The sequence below is a fragment of the Salmo trutta genome, chromosome 32 (genome assembly GCF_901001165.1).
Source record: "Salmo trutta chromosome 32, fSalTru1.1, whole genome shotgun sequence".
NCBI lineage: Eukaryota > Metazoa > Chordata > Actinopteri > Salmoniformes > Salmonidae > Salmo > Salmo trutta.
In genome coordinates, this window is record NC_042988.1 from 33,098,993 (window position 1) to 33,117,218 (window position 18,226).

General features: G+C 40.9%; 1 protein-coding gene across 4 annotated transcripts in view; it reads right to left on the reverse strand.

Annotated features, from left to right (window-relative positions):
* Positions 1 to 18,226, reverse strand: part of LOC115171753 (nuclear GTPase SLIP-GC) — a 54,351-nt gene that overhangs the window by 20,521 nt on the left and 15,604 nt on the right. For 2 of the 4 annotated variants that reach the window (XM_029728867.1, XM_029728864.1), the window contains exons 1-7: positions 12,970 to 13,109; positions 2,753 to 2,828; positions 1,948 to 2,075; positions 1,541 to 1,592; positions 708 to 779; positions 423 to 525; positions 92 to 311 (exon numbers count right to left, since the gene is read on the reverse strand). In XM_029728867.1, the coding sequence (XP_029584727.1) occupies positions 92 to 311; positions 423 to 525; positions 708 to 779; positions 1,541 to 1,592; positions 1,948 to 2,075; positions 2,753 to 2,819 (642 nt within the window). In that variant the 5' untranslated portion in view covers positions 2,820 to 2,828; positions 12,970 to 13,109. Of the gene's footprint in view, positions 1 to 91; positions 312 to 422; positions 526 to 707; positions 780 to 1,540; positions 1,593 to 1,947; positions 2,076 to 2,752; positions 2,829 to 12,969; positions 13,110 to 14,514; positions 14,534 to 18,226 lie in introns of those variants that run through there. The other 2 variants (XM_029728866.1, XM_029728865.1) reach the window with 2 other exon arrangements.

The window sequence follows — 18,226 nt, forward strand, 5'->3', positions numbered from 1 at the left end:
GAAGCTGTTGTTGGTAGGTAATGCATTCTGCAAGCTTCTAAAATGATGTACTCAACCTTTAAATAAAGGCATATGAAACACAGATTATTACCTCTTTCGTAATGAACTCAATCTCTGCAGTGTATTTTCCGTCCCTGGTCATGTTAGCCTCCACCTGAATCATGACTGAGGTGCATGCACTGACATCTCCAGAGGGCAGTAAATTTCCCTGATCCAAGATTCTGTTAATCAAAGAGCTTTTACCAGCCCCAGTCTTCCCAAATACACCCACTACCTCTTTTTTGTCAGTCTCCAACACTTTGATTTTATGGCTGTTAGAAGTGAAAGAAAATGTTATTGTTCTCCTCAATTTAAATAATTTAAATGATTTAGGTAATATACTGTATACATGCAATTCACTGTTCCCCACTAGAAATACTTGCCTAAGGAATTCTTTGTACTTCAATGAACTTTGCTGATCGGCAGGTTTGCTTTGGAGTTTGCCTTTGACCCGTTTCATGATCTGTTTTCCCTTTGTCATGTCATCTATTCCAGGCAGAGTAAACAAACATTACAAACCTTCTAATGGAACCAAAAATAGATTACTCTAAAAGTAGGAGAAAAACCACACTGGAAAAAGGTTCTCTTGAAGCTTAGAATGTAAGACAATATCTAAAAATGGTATGGTACTTCAACATTTAATATGCAAATAATTAGTAGCCCCCTACCTGCTCTTCCCAATGAAGTGCCACAAAGCCGTTTGGCTATTGGTGGATTAGCCTCATCAGTGTTCCTTTTGCCTGAAAATCAACAGTTCAACAATATTGACATGGATTAAATATTGTGTGTGTACAGTATGTGTGTGCAGTAGTTGCTATGCCAGTAATATTGGTATTATTCAGTATTGGCATGCATTTAAGGTCCTCAACAGTCAAAACCATTGTTTTACATCAAATTGGATGATGTTTGGATGAATCAGTTCAAGGGGTGATCAAAATATGAAAAATGACTGTTACTTGTACATCAATAAAGTTAGATTAGAAAATGACTGGCTTCCTCCGCTGTGTCAAAAATCTGAGTTCAGACAGATAGCCTAACTACTGGCTTATTGGGGCAAGATGCAACATCACAGCATCTTATTGTCAATCGCAACCTAGGAGAGCTTCTGAATATTATCCCCCCGCCCATGTGGTCTGTCCAACAGCCTTACTGATGGTTAAAGATGAGAGAAAGGGTACACTCCAATTCTGAGCATTCTAATTGGGAAAATATATTAGGGGTGATGTTTTGATCACTCAAAGGCTAATTTACATGGGAAATAGGATTTTACAATTTGATCTATTTCACATATGTTTTATATTTGTAATAGTTAATCATATTAAGCAATATAATAAGGATAATAAGTGTAATAATAATAATAACAATAATAATATTCATTTATTTAATTTGTAAAGGGCTATATCACACACAAGGCACAGTTATATATATTTTTAATAATAATACAATGCAATGATAAACAAACACATATATTCACAATATATGTGCTCAATAGCTTTTGTACCTGGAGTAGAGGTAGCACAGGGAGAGAGCATCTTACTGGTTGAGGGCTCAATCTGAAAAACAACCAAATATAATCATCAACAAGTTAATTCAAATACCTTATTTATATATATTTTTGTCATAGAAATCTTTAGTTTGAGATGTGTATGCTACTGTATTTGGGAAAATTGTTAAAGATAGCATTTTCTGATAGACTTCCAGGCATTGCGCTACTGTTACTTAGAAATGTTTTGCAAAACTTGGGGCTAAATTACCAAAATCTTGCATTAACCCTTGTAGTTTGCACAAATTTAACTTGACAGAAATGACTTAAATAACTTAATTCATATCCCTTAAAATACTTGGTCATATAGGCTCAACAAAGCCACCTTATGCCATCTTGAATCTATAAAATAGCTTGTTACATACCTCGTTGTTACATAATTCTCCAAGTTTCTTTTTGAATTGAAGCCTTGGTCCCCAAGGTGGAATCAAGGTCTCCTGAGCTTTTTCTTCACCAAGTAGGAGCTTGAAATTTGTTTCTGAAATTTGTTGACCTAAAAGTACAATTATGAAATGGAATCATATTAAAATAGGGTGGAGTCTGCAGTCTAATTAGGGCAGACAGGGGTGCAGTAATTTCAGAAAATGACACCTGGGGATGTACAGTATGTATGAAGTGTCTCAGAGTAGGAGTGCTGATCTAGGATCAGGTCTCCATGTCCATGTGATAACTCATTGTGATCTAAAAGGCAAAACTGATCCTAAATCAGCATTCCTACTCTGAGACGCTTGATTCATACAACTCCAGATTACATCATAGTAAATTATGTTTTCACATAATTTATGTACACACTGGTATGTTCCTTGATTTAATGAATATGAGGTTAAAAAGTGGTTAAATATTCATTACATTTGAAATATTCATGAAATGTCTCATACAATGATTTGTGATCAAGTGTGTTCTGCGAAATATTGATCAATGAGGCCTTTTGTATCCAGTTTTGTGTGGTTTCCATCAAAGTTAGCTACTGTAAATGTATTGTCAGTAAGTTCTGTTAACTAGTTTGGAATGGTAAGTAGGCTTACATGGCCAGAACTATTAAACAGTTGTGTGTTTATCATGTTTCGATTGGCAATGTATTAGTGGAGGGTATTTATTATGTGGGTCCTGCTTTATTTGAAGTGCATATTTTGAAGCCTATATTTATTATGTGATATCCAATTACCTTACCTTTAAAGTTGTCAATGTACTCACTGAGTACCCATTCTTGTAACTTCCTTTTCACATAGTCGTCCATGATGCTACCCTATGAATAGTAAATGAAACAAGAAATTACTGTTAAATTAAATAAGACAAATTAGTTAAAGAGCTATAAATCAATCCGGGTTGCTCAAGATTGACTCCTGAGTGGCGCAGTGATCTAAGGCACTGCATCACAGTGTCGAGGCGTCACTGCAGTCTGGGGTTTGATCCCAGGCTGTGTCACAGCCGGCCGTGACCGGGGTCCCATAGGGCGGCACACAATTGCCCAACGTAGTCCGGGTTAGGGGAGGGTTTGGCCGGGGAGCTTTACTCGACTCATCGCACGGGCAGGGCGCCTGCAAGCTGAGTTTGGTCATCAGTTGAACGTATTTCCTTCAACACATTGGTGCAGCTGGCTTCTGGGTTAAGCAAGCGGGTGTTAAGAAGCAGCGCAGCTTCGCGGGTCATGTTTCGGAGTATGCATGACTCAACCTTCGCCTCTCCTGAGCACATTGGGGAGTTGCAGTGATGAGACAGGATCGTAGGTTCATTCTACAACTTGATTTGAGTCCGCCTGTGGTAAATTCAATTGAATGGACATGATTTGGAAAGGCACACATAAGGTCCCAGGGTTGACAGTGCATGTCAAAACAAAAACAAAGCCATGAGGTCGAAGGAATTTTCCGTAGAGCTCCAAGACAGGATTGTGGTATTTCTGTTTTTTTATCTTTAATAAATGTGCAACATTTTCTAAAAACCTATTTTCGCTTTGTCATTATGGGGTATTGTGTGTAGATTGCTGAGGATTATACTTGTTTTAATCAATTTATGAATAAGGCTGTAACATAACAAAATGTGGAAAAGGTCAATGGGTCTGAATACTTTCTGAAGGCACTGTATCTACAAAGTCACAGCTTATTGAATTACCTTATCAAACACTTAACCCTATCACTCCAAAGACCCCTGCAAAAATCGACTTTTCATTTATCTGACTCATTTATCTGCATGTCCATCCCTTGTATTTAGCCTCACAATAAAGTATTTTACAATTTTTTTCCAGGGCAACCGGGGCTGCAATTAGAACAATAAGATTTCCTATTATCTTCTATGTAGAAGAACACCTTACCTTCTTCTAACGACTCTTGTATTAGTGATGGGCATTCCAGCTCTGTTCAGTGAGCCGGCTCGTTCGGCTCAGCTCACCAAATAGAGACGGCTCTTTTGGCTCCCAAACGGTTTTGTATTTTTTCAAGTCAAACAGTTTGCGATAGTTTGACTATGATTGGTGTTAAAACAATTCTAATTAAATTATTAAATTAAATCATACTCTACCTTAACCACAATGTATTTAAACATGCATTGGTTTGTTATGAAAAAGAATGCTATTAAACATTTGCATTTAAAGTATACTTTTTTAATGTATATAAACACCTGTGGACAGTTGGGTGCACAGTTCGCATATGCCGGTGTAGGTTTTGCGTTGAACCGGCTTTATATGAGATTTTGTTTTAGCAAATTCTACACTGTGCTCTAACATTGTCTACATTATTAAAATGCATCCAAATGCTACTGTGCTTCCGACTCATTTTCCAGCTGTAGTTTCACAGCTGTCCTTCCTCTCTCCTCGGCTGCTAAGTGTGTGACTGTGAGTGAGTTGGCTCGGCCCTCCCTCACGCGTCTTTGGTTCATTGGTTGACACTGTGTGTTTGATTGACAGGAACAATGGGTGAGGCCGTTAGTCTGAGCAGACAGTCAGAACGAATGTGTGCGCTTGAGCATTTAGGCCTATATTAATTTATTTATTTTTTCGTTTTTTGAATTAGTTAATTATATTCATTTAAATCGTTTTATGATTCATATCTTATGATATGCGAGCCGGCTCCCAACGTTCACCTACAAGAGCGACTCGTTCGTGAACGACCCATCACTATGACTGTAATATTTGTGTTGTGGAGAAATGACCAGGCAGGAGACAGGAGTAGTTCGTTTTCGTTTAGTCAAAACCTCTCGTGCCCTACAGCCCCCGGCACAATAGTGCGCATGTGCATTTCCTATTAGATGTAGTAACGTAACACTGCCGTAATACATCCATGCTTAGTAACAGCATAGTAACTAATATAAACAGATGTAGATCCCAGATACTACACTCCTCCCCCATAGTGTTTAACTCCCAGAGAACAAGGTAAATATGTTAGGGAACTACTAATGCAATATCTGAACAACGCATTCTTAAACATTTTTTCAACTACTGGGTTGAAGCAGACTTTTCAGAGCCCAGCACAAATAGAGGGGATTATTCTGCCCCGAAGATGGAGTTTGTGTCCTAATAACTAACCCAGGTAATGTCCTTTTTCTTTTCTTTTATCTAGGACATATTAAAGTGTTCGTTTGTTTTACTGTCTGTTTGTCACGGGTGTCGTAGGGTTTAGACCAAAACACAACGAGAAAATGTATACTCATCTTCTTTTATTTAAGGACAAAGAAGGAAAACCAAAACAAACACGTATACAAAAAAACACGATGACAAAGAACAGGCCGGTAAGGCACAAAGCTATACACAGCAACAATCTCCCACAAAACCCCATGAAATACAAACTCCTAAATATAGGACCCTCAATCAGAGGCAACAATAACCAGCTGCCTCCAATTGAAGGTCCAACCCCAATTAACTACACATAGAAATACAAAAGACTAGATAGAACATAGAAAATATACTAACATAGAACATAGACTAACAAACCCCGAACCACATAAACCAAACACCCCTCTACCTAAATACATAGCCCAAACCACATGAAACAAACACCTCCTGCCACGTCCTGACCAAACTATAATAACAAATAACCCCTATTACTGGTCAGGACGTGACACTGTTACCTCCTTAAACAGCTCAACTCACAGGTCAAGCTTTTGAGGTGCCCTTCGCTGTTGAATAGGATATCTCCACTCCTCCTGGGCTTCCGGTGGTGGGCCAGGTTCAGGTGGAAGGTCAGGCTCTGTCTCTCCCGTACGTCCACAGTCAGGAGAATAGTCCTGGGGGTCGTTATTGTTCTTGTTCTCTCGGCATGTCTCTGCTGGGGTGTTGGACCGTAGCAGATGATCCACATGAACGTTGACCTGGCGATGACCAATTTGGACTTGGTAAGTCAAAGGTCCTCTGCGTTGCAAGATCACACCTGAGTTCCACAAGCGCTTGGGGTGTCTGAAATCACGTACCATCACCCTCTCTCCCTCTTTGAATTCTCTGACAGTCTTTGAGTGTATGTCATGAGCTTTCTTCTGCTGTAGCTGGTGCTTTGCCACAGTGCTTGATAAGTCTGGTTTCAACAATGTCAGGCGGGTACGTGGTTGGCGTTTCAGAAACAGTTCAGCTGGTGTACATTCCGTTACTGTGTGTGGTGTGTTACGGTAAGTAAACAGGAACCGGGGAAGCCTTTGGTGGGTGGGCACAGACTGAACCTTGAGTCTAGTCCAGGCCTCTGTGTTGTTGTCTGTGTCACACTGCTTTGCTTTATCTTGGCCAGGTCGCAGTTGTAAATGAGAACTTGTTCTCAACTTGCCTACCTGGTTAAATAAAGGTGAAATAATTTTCTTTTTAAAAAACAATCTCTGTGTTGTAGTGGGCAAGCCACTTGCTCTTTAGCAGACGCTGTTTGCAAGTCTTGAATGCTTCTTCGCATTGTGGGGACCAATTCCACCTTGTATCGGCCTGCAGCAGTTGGTGAAGCGGATGCAACAATGTGGACAAGTTTGCCACAAATTTTCCGTAATAGTTCAGGAGCTCCAAAAATGACCTCCGCTCTGAGATATTTGTGGGTGCTGGTGCGTTTACGATTGCTTCCACCTTGCTGTTGGTTGGGTGCAGGCCTTGTGCATCAATCTTGTATCCGAGATACTCCACTGAGGCCTGGAGGAACTCACACTTGCTGCGTTTCATTCTCACTCCGTATTTCTCCAGTCTTGACATCACTTTGTCCAGCACTACAAGGTGCTCTCCAATGGTTGGTGCTGACACGAGGATGTCGTCCATGAAGCACACAACGTTGTCTATACTGTCCAAAATCTGATCCATTGTGTGTTGGAATATCGCTGGAGCTGTTGAGATTCCATAGGCCAAGCGATTGAATCTGAATAGCCCCTTGTGTGTATTGATGGTCAGATACTGTTCTGACTCCGGATCCAGCTTCAGTTGCTGATAAGCGAATGCCAGGTCCAGCTTACTGAAAACTTTCCCACCAGCTAGAGTGGCAAACAGATCTTCAGCGTTTGGTAGTGGATATTCCTCTGGTAGTATGCAGTGATTTACTGTGACCTTGTAGTCTCTGCGCATTCTGACGGTCTTGTCTTTCTTTGGGACTACAACGATCGGAGCGGCCCAGTCGCTCCTCGCTACTTTCGTGATTATGTTATTCTTCTGTAGGCGGTCCAGTTCCTTCTCTACTGCTTCCTTAAGAGCATAGGGAACTGGACGTGGTTTGTGAAAGATAGGCTTGGTTCCTTCTTGCACTGACTTTTGCTGTGAAGTCTTGTATTTCGCCGTAGCCATCTTTGAAAAGTTCTTTGTGCTTCTTGTCGTGGACGAATCAGAATTAGATGGGTAACATAGATAATTAAGGTGTTTTATTAGTATAATATGCTTATTTGAGGTACTTGTCATTAGAAAGTGTCCATTGGACTCTGGTGTCTTTTCCGTTGCACGTCTACCTTAGCTGGGGCTCAGACACTTGGGGCCCAGAGAGGGGAGAGGTCAGACTTGTCGTCATGGGAATGTGTCTTTACCTATTCTTAAACCATGTGAAGGGATGGCGTGATTAATGGGGAACCAATGACTTGTCTCCACAGTGTCTGTGAGCAAGTCACTCCCTCCTTTTCTTTATTGTGGGGAGGATTATGGCAGTAAATGGACCCTTGTATGTCCTCTCTTAGATCTCGCACTTATCCTGTGATAATATATGGCCTAGAGGCTCACTCCCGAGTGAGCCTGTCCAGGAGTAGGGTCAAGAGGGGGTTTGCTTGAGATGGGAGTATCTAGAGTTGACAATTGATATATGCCATTGGATGAAATTGTGTTTTTGTTCAATACCGTACCAGGGAGGGACAGTTCTAAGGGGACCAGATACTGGGCTATACAATGAACCCTGTTGACATAGCAGTTACTGTCTGATGTGTTTTATGGATATCTGTCATACAAAACTTAACCTTTGTGAACTGTTACTAAGTATCTGTGGTTTGTCAATGTACGTTGAAGGGGGTGTATTGTTGCTATAAAAGATCCCTGTAGCCATTGTGTAATCACCTTGTTCAATGGTTCATTCGAGAGAGTGCATTATTGAAGGTCAAGAACTTTTGCAAAAGTATGTTAAGTATTAAAGATGTAGTTAACTCAGACTGGTGTGTTTAACTCTCCTCATTTGGTAATGCAGAAATTAGCTGCCACATTCTCCAGCATGTTAGTGAGTGTAGCCTGACTCACTGGTTTGTCATTTCTCAGACTGAAGATTTCTCCCCAGTTCAACTTGAACTTTTGTAGCCAGTTTCTGCCTAGCAAGGCAGATTTTTCTCCTTTAACAATGACAAGCGGTAGCGTCCACTCCTTCCCCTCATGCCGGACTGGTACCTGGATCTGCCCTAACACAGGAACAGTGTCACCAGTGTATGAAGAAAGGCAGATGGACGCTGGCTGAAGAGGACACTCTTTCAGTTTTTCTTTGTAGAGTCTCTCTGGAACCAGAGATACAGACGTTCCGGTGTCCAGCTTCATTTGTACTGGTTTTCCCGCTAACTCCATGCTGAGATAGATTCCATCTTTTTGTTGTTGAGCTGTGTACACTGTGAACAGTTCCAATACTGTTTCAGTTGTACCTCCTCTTCATGTGCTGCGTCTGACACCTTGTGTGCCCTTGCTGTGCATTTTGGAGCTTTACACACTCTCTGTAAATGTCCAACCTTTCCACAATTGTGGCACTTTTCATTTTGGAATCGACATTCACTGTGCTGATGATTATCTCCCCCACATCTGTAGCAACTTGGCTTAGACCTTTGAGATGTGGGCTGCTTTGTTCTTGTGTAACCTTGAGGACAGGACTGAGAAAAGTGTGACTTTTGTGAGCCTTTTTCACCACGTGCATCACTGACCTTGTGAACACCTTTCTGACGTTCTGCATGTCCCGATAGCTCAATAGTATCCCTGTGGGCAAGCTCGAGTCCAAGTGCGATATCACAGGCTTTCCTAAAGGTCAGGTCCTTCTCTGACAGAAGCCTTCTGTGATATGCTTCACCTGTGAGACCACATACAAACTTGTCTCGAAGAGCATCATCAAGAAATTGTGCAAACTCACATGTACACTGCTCAAAAAAATAAAGGGAACACTAAAATAACACATCCTAGATCTGAATGAAAGAAATAATCTTATTAAATACTTTTTTCTTTACATAGTTGAATGTGCTGACAACAAAATCACACAAAAATGAATCAATGGAAATCCAATTTATCAACCCATGGAGGTCTGGATTTGGAGTCACACTCAAAATTAAAGTGGAAAACCACACTACAAGCTGATCCAACTTTGATGTAATGTCCTTAAAACAAGTCAAAATGAGGCTCAGTAGTGTGTGTGGCCTCCACGTGCCTGTATGACCTCCCTACAACGCTTGGGCATGCTCCTGATGAGGTGGCGGATGGTCTCCTGAGGGATCTCCTCCCAGACCTGGACTAAAGCATCCGCCAACTCCTGGACAGTCTGTGGTGCAACGTGGCGTTGGTGGATGGAGCGAGACATGATGTCCCAGATGTGCTCAATTGGATTCAGGTCTGGGGAACGGGCGGGCCAGTCCATAGCATCAATGCCTTCCTCTTGCAGGAACTGCTGATACACTCCAGCCACATGAGGTCTAGCATTGTCTTGCATTAGGAGGAACCCAGGGCCAACCGCACCAGCATATGGTCTCACAAGGGGTCTGAGGATCTCATCTCGGTACCTAATGGCAGTCAGGCTACCTCTGGCGAGCACATGGAGGGGTGTGCGGCCCCCCAAAGAAATGCCACCCCACACCATGACTGACCCACCGCCAAACCTGTCACGCTGGAGGATGTTGCAGGCAGCAGAACGTTCTCCACGGCGTCTCCAGACTCTGTCACGTCTGTCACGTGCTCAGTGTGAACCTGCTTTCATCTGTGAAGAGCACAGGGCGCCAGTGGCGAATTTTCCAATCTTGGTGTTCTCTGGCAAATGCCAAACGTCCTGCACGGTGTTGGGCTGTAAGCACAACCCCCACCTGTGGACGTCGGGCCCTCATACCACCCTCATGGAGTCTGTTTCTGACCGTTTGAGCAGACACATGCACATTTGTGGTCTGCTGGAGGTCATTTTGCAGGGCTCTGGCAGTGCTCCTCCTGCTCCTCCTTGCACAAAGGCAGAGGTAGCGGTCCTGCTGCTGGGTTGTTGCCCTCCTATGGCCCCCTCCACGTCTCCTGATGTACTGGCCTGTCTCCTGGTAGCGCCTCCATGCTCTGGACACTACGCTGACAGACACAGCTAACCTTCTTGCCACAGCTCGCATTGATGTGCCATCCTGGATGAGCTGCACTACCTGAGCCACTTGTGTGGGTTGTAGACTCCGTCTCATGCTACCACTAGAGTGAAAGCACCGCAAGCATTCAAAAGTGACCAAAACATCAGCCAGGAAGCATAGGAACTGAGAAGTGGTCTGTGGTCACCACCTGCAGAACCACTCCTTTATTGGGGGTGTCTTGCTTATTGCCTATAATTTCCACCTGTTGTCTATTCCATTTGCACAACAGCATGTGAAATTTATTGTCAATCAGTGTTGCTTCCTAAGTGGACAGTTTGATTTCACAGAAGTGTGATTGACATGGAGTTACATTGTGTTGTTTAAGTGTTCCCTTTATTTTTTTTGAGCAGTGTACTTGCAAAGCAAGGATGTAGTCAGCCACGGTGTTTGACTCTGGTGACGTTGGTAAAATCTGAAACGTTCTGCAATGAGAATTTGCTTAGGCTTGAAATGCCTTGAAAGAGTTTCAGTCAACTCCACTGCTTTTATTGGTTCAATGAGACCTTTCAGCAATCCATACTCAGTTGGACCCAAAACACTGAGAAATACATCTGCTTTCTTTTCATCTTTGATTTCATTTGCAGCCAGCCAACGCTCAAAATGCTCTAAATAGGAATCAAAATCCTCTTTTGTAGCCTCAAACTCTGGTACTCGACCAATGGTTGCCATTTTCACAGTTAATTGTTCAGTTTCCTCATTCTTTGTATTCCTTAATTTTCTGAATTTTCATCTAATTCTTCACTTCAGACGTTTCTGCAATTACTTCATTCACTGCACTCATTTGTAATAATGTACACACCGTGTTACGTTTCTTCTTCCTTTCTTTGACAATATTTCTCCACTGAGATCGCCTAATTTCAATGGGTTCAATGACATCTTTTTTGATTTAACCAGCAGAGGGCAGTGTCGCTATTCTGGACTCCAATAGTCTTGCTACTTGAATACTGTACCTACTAGCAGTGCTTAGCCTTTTCTACAACTGACGAATTACATAATTATTTTGAGTTTCATTACTAACGCAACATTCTTCCCTTCAAGCAATGTCCGTTTAAGAAGTTTAATCACCTCGTCGCCACTGTAATATTTGTGTTGTGGAGAAATGACCAGGCAGGAGACGGGAGTCTTATGATATGCGAGCCGGCTCCCAACGTTCACCTACAAGAGCCGGAGCGACTCGTTCGCGAACGACCCATCACTATGACTGTAATATTTGTGTTGTGGAGAAATGACCAGGCAGGAGACAGGAGTAGTTCGTTTTCGTTTAGTCAAAACCTCTCGTGCCCTACAGCCCCTGGCACAATAGTGCGCATGTGCATTTCCTATTAGGTGTAGTAACGTAACACTGCCGTAATACATCCATGCTTAGTAACAGCATAGTAACTAATATAAACAGATGTAGATCCCAGATACTATAATGACTTGTATAGCTTGTGCGTGTCACAGCAAAACATGTTTATGAGAGTCTCATATTTGCATATATATCTTTTAATAGTTTATAGCTCAAACCATTTGGACTCTACAGACGTTTTTGTAATAAACTCAACGCATTAGGTTATCACACTGTTAATATAAGAAACGGACGCTAATAGCTTTTCGAATCCCGTTGTGACACGGGGACAGTATTTGGCATGATAGTCTCTTTAGGGATCCGCCCTTTTTCACAAATCCCGCTCTAGCTCAGCCTCCGTTAATCACACCGACTAATGGTTGGTATCTGCGGAAGAAATAGACAAATCTAATGGTTCAACCCAGAAATCTGTAGCTCAAACACACAATGTTTAAAATGTGTTAGAAGTTTTTTTTAAATGCGCCGGCGTTACGGTGGGACTAATTGGGTTAAACATATTTAATAATGATCTCTTACTTAGCTTGATGACTGTGGGCATGTTTGTTTACTTTTTTATTTAAATATACGTCTAGAACGGACATGAGTCAGAATTGCAGGAAATTAGCTTAAAAATGTAAAATTCTCTTAGCCTCATTACGAAATGTGTAAAACAGCATGAGATTAGCTAAAAAACGAAACGTTTTTCTTTCTTCCCCATGGCAATATGTGTAGAATTGGAGGAAATTAGCTTTAAAACAGCAACACTTTCTCTCTGGATTGTTTTACAGAACAACAACGCTCAAACGTCATACTTTAGTTGTACTCACTCCTTCTGTTCTACCACATTGGTTGAACACAAAAAAAGTATGCATTGTTATCTTCTTAATGTGACCTATAAAATATAGCCTACCAATTGGTCAAAACATTGCAATAGCTGTACAAGTACACTACAGCCAACAGGTACACTACAGTACTGTAGCTCGCCAAACAATTCTCGAAGTACATGCAATTTTCACGTTATGCACCACAAACTGTGTTAAACAAATCTCACAAGTATCAAAACCCGCAAGCTCCCAGCTACTATCTAATCAACACAACATTGACATTACCCCATCCCTGGTTAGCCACTATTGGCTTAAAAAGCAAAACCTAACACAATATTTTAACATGAATTTCCAGCTATATTGCCCCTGCCTGTCTGTGGTGCGCGCGTTTCTCACTCCGTGTGTAGCCAGTTGATGTGATAACCATCTTGTGTGTTTCCCAAAACCTTCTCAATTAAATGTTAATTGCAAAGTAGGCTTACCTGTCAGAATTATATAATGAGGAAGTATATCATTTGTATCGATTATTTCTTATTTGCAAACTTTGCCACGAAATTAGCGGCAGCAGCAGCAGAACAGAACCATCACTCAAGACTGGCACATTAGACTGCACATTCCTCACTTGCTAGATGTGCAATTAAAGGGCCAGATGCGCAATATGATTTAAGAGTTGACATGGACTCAGAACATGACATCCACTTGTATTGTTTCTCTATGAACAATTGTAATCTAAAACCAGGAAAAATACAACTGGGGGGGAAATATAAAACTGAATTTTGGGGCGTAAAATCACTGATTTTTATAGTCCCCCCCACTGGGGTTGTTTATTAATTATTTTACCAGGTATATTGACAGAAAACATAGTGCACAACTTTCTCTTGTACACTAAGGACCCAGGGGAGAGGATAAGATAAAACATTTCCTATTTGAAAGCTAGAAAGAAATCTGTAGCTCAAGACATATTTCATTGTTTGAAAGTAGCTCTCATGCTAGAAAATGTTATAGTGTATTTAAGGTTAGGGGAAGGGTTAGCTAACATGCTAAGTATTTGCAAAGTTGATAAAAAGAATACGTAGTTGCAAAGTTGCTAATTAGCTAAAATGCTAAGTAACTAGATGTTTGCATTATACGTCAACCCATCCACCCGACCAACCATGGTTACATAACCTTTTGTCTTATGTAACCATACCAAACATCATCAAAAAGAAACTTTGTATCCATATATTGTGACAAGTGATAAATTCACCTGAGCTCTCTAGACTGGTCTTCCCTGGCTGTCTGACCCTGCTGGGACACCTGTCACCATCAGGGGTGTAAAGTACTTAAGTAAAAATACTTTAAAGTACTGCTTAAGTCGTTTTTTTTAGGTACCTGTACTTTACTATTTATATTTTTGACTACTTTTACTTTTACTTCACTACATTCCTTAAGAAAATATAGTACTTTTTACTCCACTTCTTGACACACAAAAGTACTTGTTACATTTTGTATGCTTAGCAGATCAGGAAAATACTCAAATTCACACACTTATCAACCGAACATCCCTGGTCATCCCTACTACCTCTGATCTGGCGGACTCACTAAACACAAATGCTTTGTTTGTAAATTATGTCTGAGTGTTGGATTGTGCCCCTGGCTTTCCGTAAATTAAAAAAAACAAAAAAATGGTGCCATCTGGTTTGCTTAATACAAGGAATTTGAAATTATTTATACTTTTACTTTTGATACTTAAGTATATTTTAAACCAAATACTTTTAGACGTTTACTTAAGTAGAATTTTACTCGTACTTGAGTCATTTTCTATTAAGGTATCTTTACTTTTACTCAAGTATGACAGTTGGGTACTTTTTCCACCACTGGTCAACATCTGATCCTGCTAAGACAAGATTAGCATAGTTTTGTGCACAATGACAGTGAAGCCTGTCGTGCTGTTTATTGCGGTCAGTGTGAAAAGTAGGGAATTAGCTGGGGAAACTGACAGATCAATATCGTTACATTACCATATACTGACTCTAATAAAAACTCACATATCAGTCTTCAATTGTTTAGCCGCTGGTTACATCTTGTTTGATTCCGGTCTAGTGGGATTGAGGTGAAAAGAATAGTTAACGTTAGTGAGCTAGATAGCTAACGTTAGCCAGCATTTGGCTAGATCTCTCGAACGGTACATCAACTGGTGAAAGCTATCCAAGAATTACTTCTGTTGAAACGGGACAAAACATAGGCTACAAAACAACATTTCCATACACACAACAGCTGTTAGATAGTGTGGGAATAAGGTTTTACAAGTTAAGGTTTTATAAGTGTGTTTTATCTAGCAAGTGTCTGATTAATCATTTCAATAGTATGTGTATGCTTCCTATTCAGGCGTGTGCTTAAGCTGTTGCTGCAAAAGGAAGTTGAGCAAAGCACAAAGTGACTCACTGTAAGGTTGTTGTCAAGCTTAGACTGTCGACATATGCAAGGAAATGTTCTGCGAGCTGTAACCACATGTATGTGCAAGGCACCAGTTAGGACTAGAAAAACTGAAGTGTGAAAACAGGAACTGAGCCTAGGGTTGCAGTCTCTGGGGTGTAAGCAAGAAGATGATCTGCACAACAACTTCGCCTGACAACAAGAATGTGCCTAGGGGCTGGGACCAGCCTGTGCGCCCACGATAGGTTGAGCAAGTTTAAACCGCGCTCAGCCTCTACTCTGATAGTTCCCGCTCAGAGCGGGCCTATCTCTGTCAGAGTATTAAAGAAGAACTTTGTGTTTGAACAGTTAGTTCTCTGTTTGCCCTGCGAGGTGTTACAGTGAACCCATATATACGAAGATTGCATTTACCATTTACCGCTTGACCAAAATAAAAAACATAGAATATATTCAGTGACTCCGCGTCACACTCTGTCCTGATACCAGATTAGATTGACGCAACCTAACAATAGTGATATGAGGTGTCTATTATTATAGCAAAATCTGAAAGATGGCTAGAGGCTAGAGCTGAACTGGCTGTGGTAGCTACTAGCTAGTGTCATAGAAATTCTAATCAAGTAGGGGCGAAGAGACTTTCAATTTCTTCAAACAATCAATCTTTAATATTGATTAATTATTGCAATAATGGAGCTGGTCAACAACCACCTGCAGGTAATACAGAAACGCAAGGGGTTTATATAGAAACACCAAAACTGCTTAGTTAGGGTTGGTTCCACCCCTCCCCGGCAGATCGGGGCATCATAAGCTACCTTGTGTTCTTCTTGTGGCTATGTGCATTGGGTGTGTGAGGTCATAGCGCACAAACAAGTGATAACTCCAGAAAGATAACTCCTTTCTGCTGATAGAATTGTCACTGATGCTCAAGCCAGCCCCTGTTCTCTTCATATCACCACACAGCTGTGCCTTTGAAAGATAGCAAAAGAGCAGGGTGGACTGAAGAACTGTGGTCACTCTCAGAGGCTCTTTGTCTTATGCCATGTGACGAAGTTACTCAGAAGCAAAGATGTTTGGAAACAATACAGGTCTATTTTTTTTATTTTTTTTTATTAAACTAGACAAGTCAGTTAAGAACAAATTCTTATTTACAATGACAGCCTAGGAACAGTGGGTTAACTGCCTTGTTCAGGGGCAGAAAGATTTTTACCTCAGCTCTGGGATTCAATCTAGCAACCTTTCAGTTACTGGCCCAACACTCTAACCACTAGGCTACTTGCCAACCCCAGGTGGCAGGTAGTCTCAACTGTTCCTCAAGTGTATCTCTATCCCATGTACTTGACTACACACCCAGACCAGCTGCGGGGAGCAAAAAGGAATCATCCTTTCTCAGAAGCACAGCATTGGTAAAATAGAAATGTCTTACTATTGTTAAGCATATAATTGTTAACTATTAATATTAAACAAATCAGGTAAATACATAATTTTTCTCTCACACTAGCTAGCTAAATTAATTTCTCTCAGTCGATAGAGGATGAAACATTAGCTAACATTACATGTCAGTTACGCTACTAGCTCAGCACTGGGAATAAACACCAGTTTATTTATTTTTCTTCTGTTAAGTCAAACCACAGTTACCTTGCCAGTTACCTCAGTCAACTAAAGACTAGCCAGCAGAGGCATCATGCCCATAGGGGGCAGATTTGTCCTGTTTCAAATAAATACAACATTTAAATGAAACAAGTATTTAATTTCTTAGTTGCATTTTTGGTTGTTGTTTCTTTGTAATACTACTAGCCAACTAGCAATTTAATGAAGTGGCTTAAGCTAGCCCAGATAGGTTCCCAGTCTTCCAACCTCTTAACTAGCTACCAAGAAGCCATTTCAGGCTATCAATAAAGTTGGAGTAGCTAGCTTGTCTTACATACCTGCTGGCAAGGTTGATATACTTTAGAAAAGCAAGCAATTACTAAATGTATTGAATAACACTGCTTTTTGCAGAAAATCATATTTGTGATCCGATTCAGGAAACTAGGCTTATGTCGCAAGTCACGACTTCACAGGAGAGTTGTTTGAACTATCAAAATGTGTTTTTTGGCCAGAAATGCCTTCCTGAACATGTGAACTTTCATGTGCCTTAATAACAAACTTGTATGCCATCTGTAAATACGAATAAAATTGTTCAATTACGAGCCTTGTTGGTTAACTCCGAAAGATTAAGGTAAGGTTTAAGGTTTGGGATAGGCTTCTCTAAAAAAAAATCTAAAACAACTTTCTATCCCTGGATTCGAACATGCAACCTTTGGAACCGGAGGCAGATGCTTGAAGGTAACAGAGCTCACTGTTGCCTCTAGTGGCTGGTTTCCACGTCATCTCCCAACATCCTCAGAGATGAATGAACGTCGAGTACTGACTTGTATCACGGGTGACCGGCTTGAGTGTGCTGCCCTCCAGAGGCCAGTGGACAACTTTGAGAGGGTAATAGCCTACAATGAGATATGAAATATGAGAGATGGAGCTATATTTCTACCATTCATCAGATATAAAATGCATTTAATACACGATTTATGAGGCCATGTCACACTGAATCCTTCAAAGGAAATGTTTTGTGTATTTTGCCCTCTGGCTTAGTTTCACCCAATGTGGATAGATGAATACATGTTTTGCCTGAGGACTAAGGGCCACACAGTGTTTGTGCATTGATATGTGTGTATGTTTGTGTGCACACGTGTGTGTGTGTGTGTAATGTGTGTGTGAATGTTCAGTGGACAGAAAATAACAGAGATGTGTTTTATACAACAAGCTCTCACAGTCTTACTGCAGAATCCAACGTTTGTCTATAAACGTCAGATTTTTAAGGTTAAGTTTATGCATTAATTCCGAATGGTTAAGTTTAGGGTTAAGGTTGGGATAGGGTTAAAACAAAAGGAACTCCACAGTTAAAACTTCTTCAGGCTAGGGTCTATTTTTCTCCACTTCCTGTCTGACTGACGTGCCCAAAGTAAACTGCCTATTGGTCCTACGCAATTCCAGCTCCCAGATTGCAATTCCTATGGCTTCCACTAGATGTCAACAGTCTTTGTTCAAGGTTTCAGGCTTGTTTCTTCCCAAACGAGGAAGAATTTAGAGTTTTGGTACTGGCAGTCACAGTTGGAAATCAGTCTGTGGGCGCACGACGAAGAGGATGCACACTTGCTAATTTTACTTTTCTATTGAACATACTTCTTTCTGTTTGAAATATTATTGTTTAATTACATTTTAGGGTACCTGAGGATTAAATAGAAACATAGTTTGGCTTGTTTTAACAAAGTTTATTGGTAGCTTTTTGGA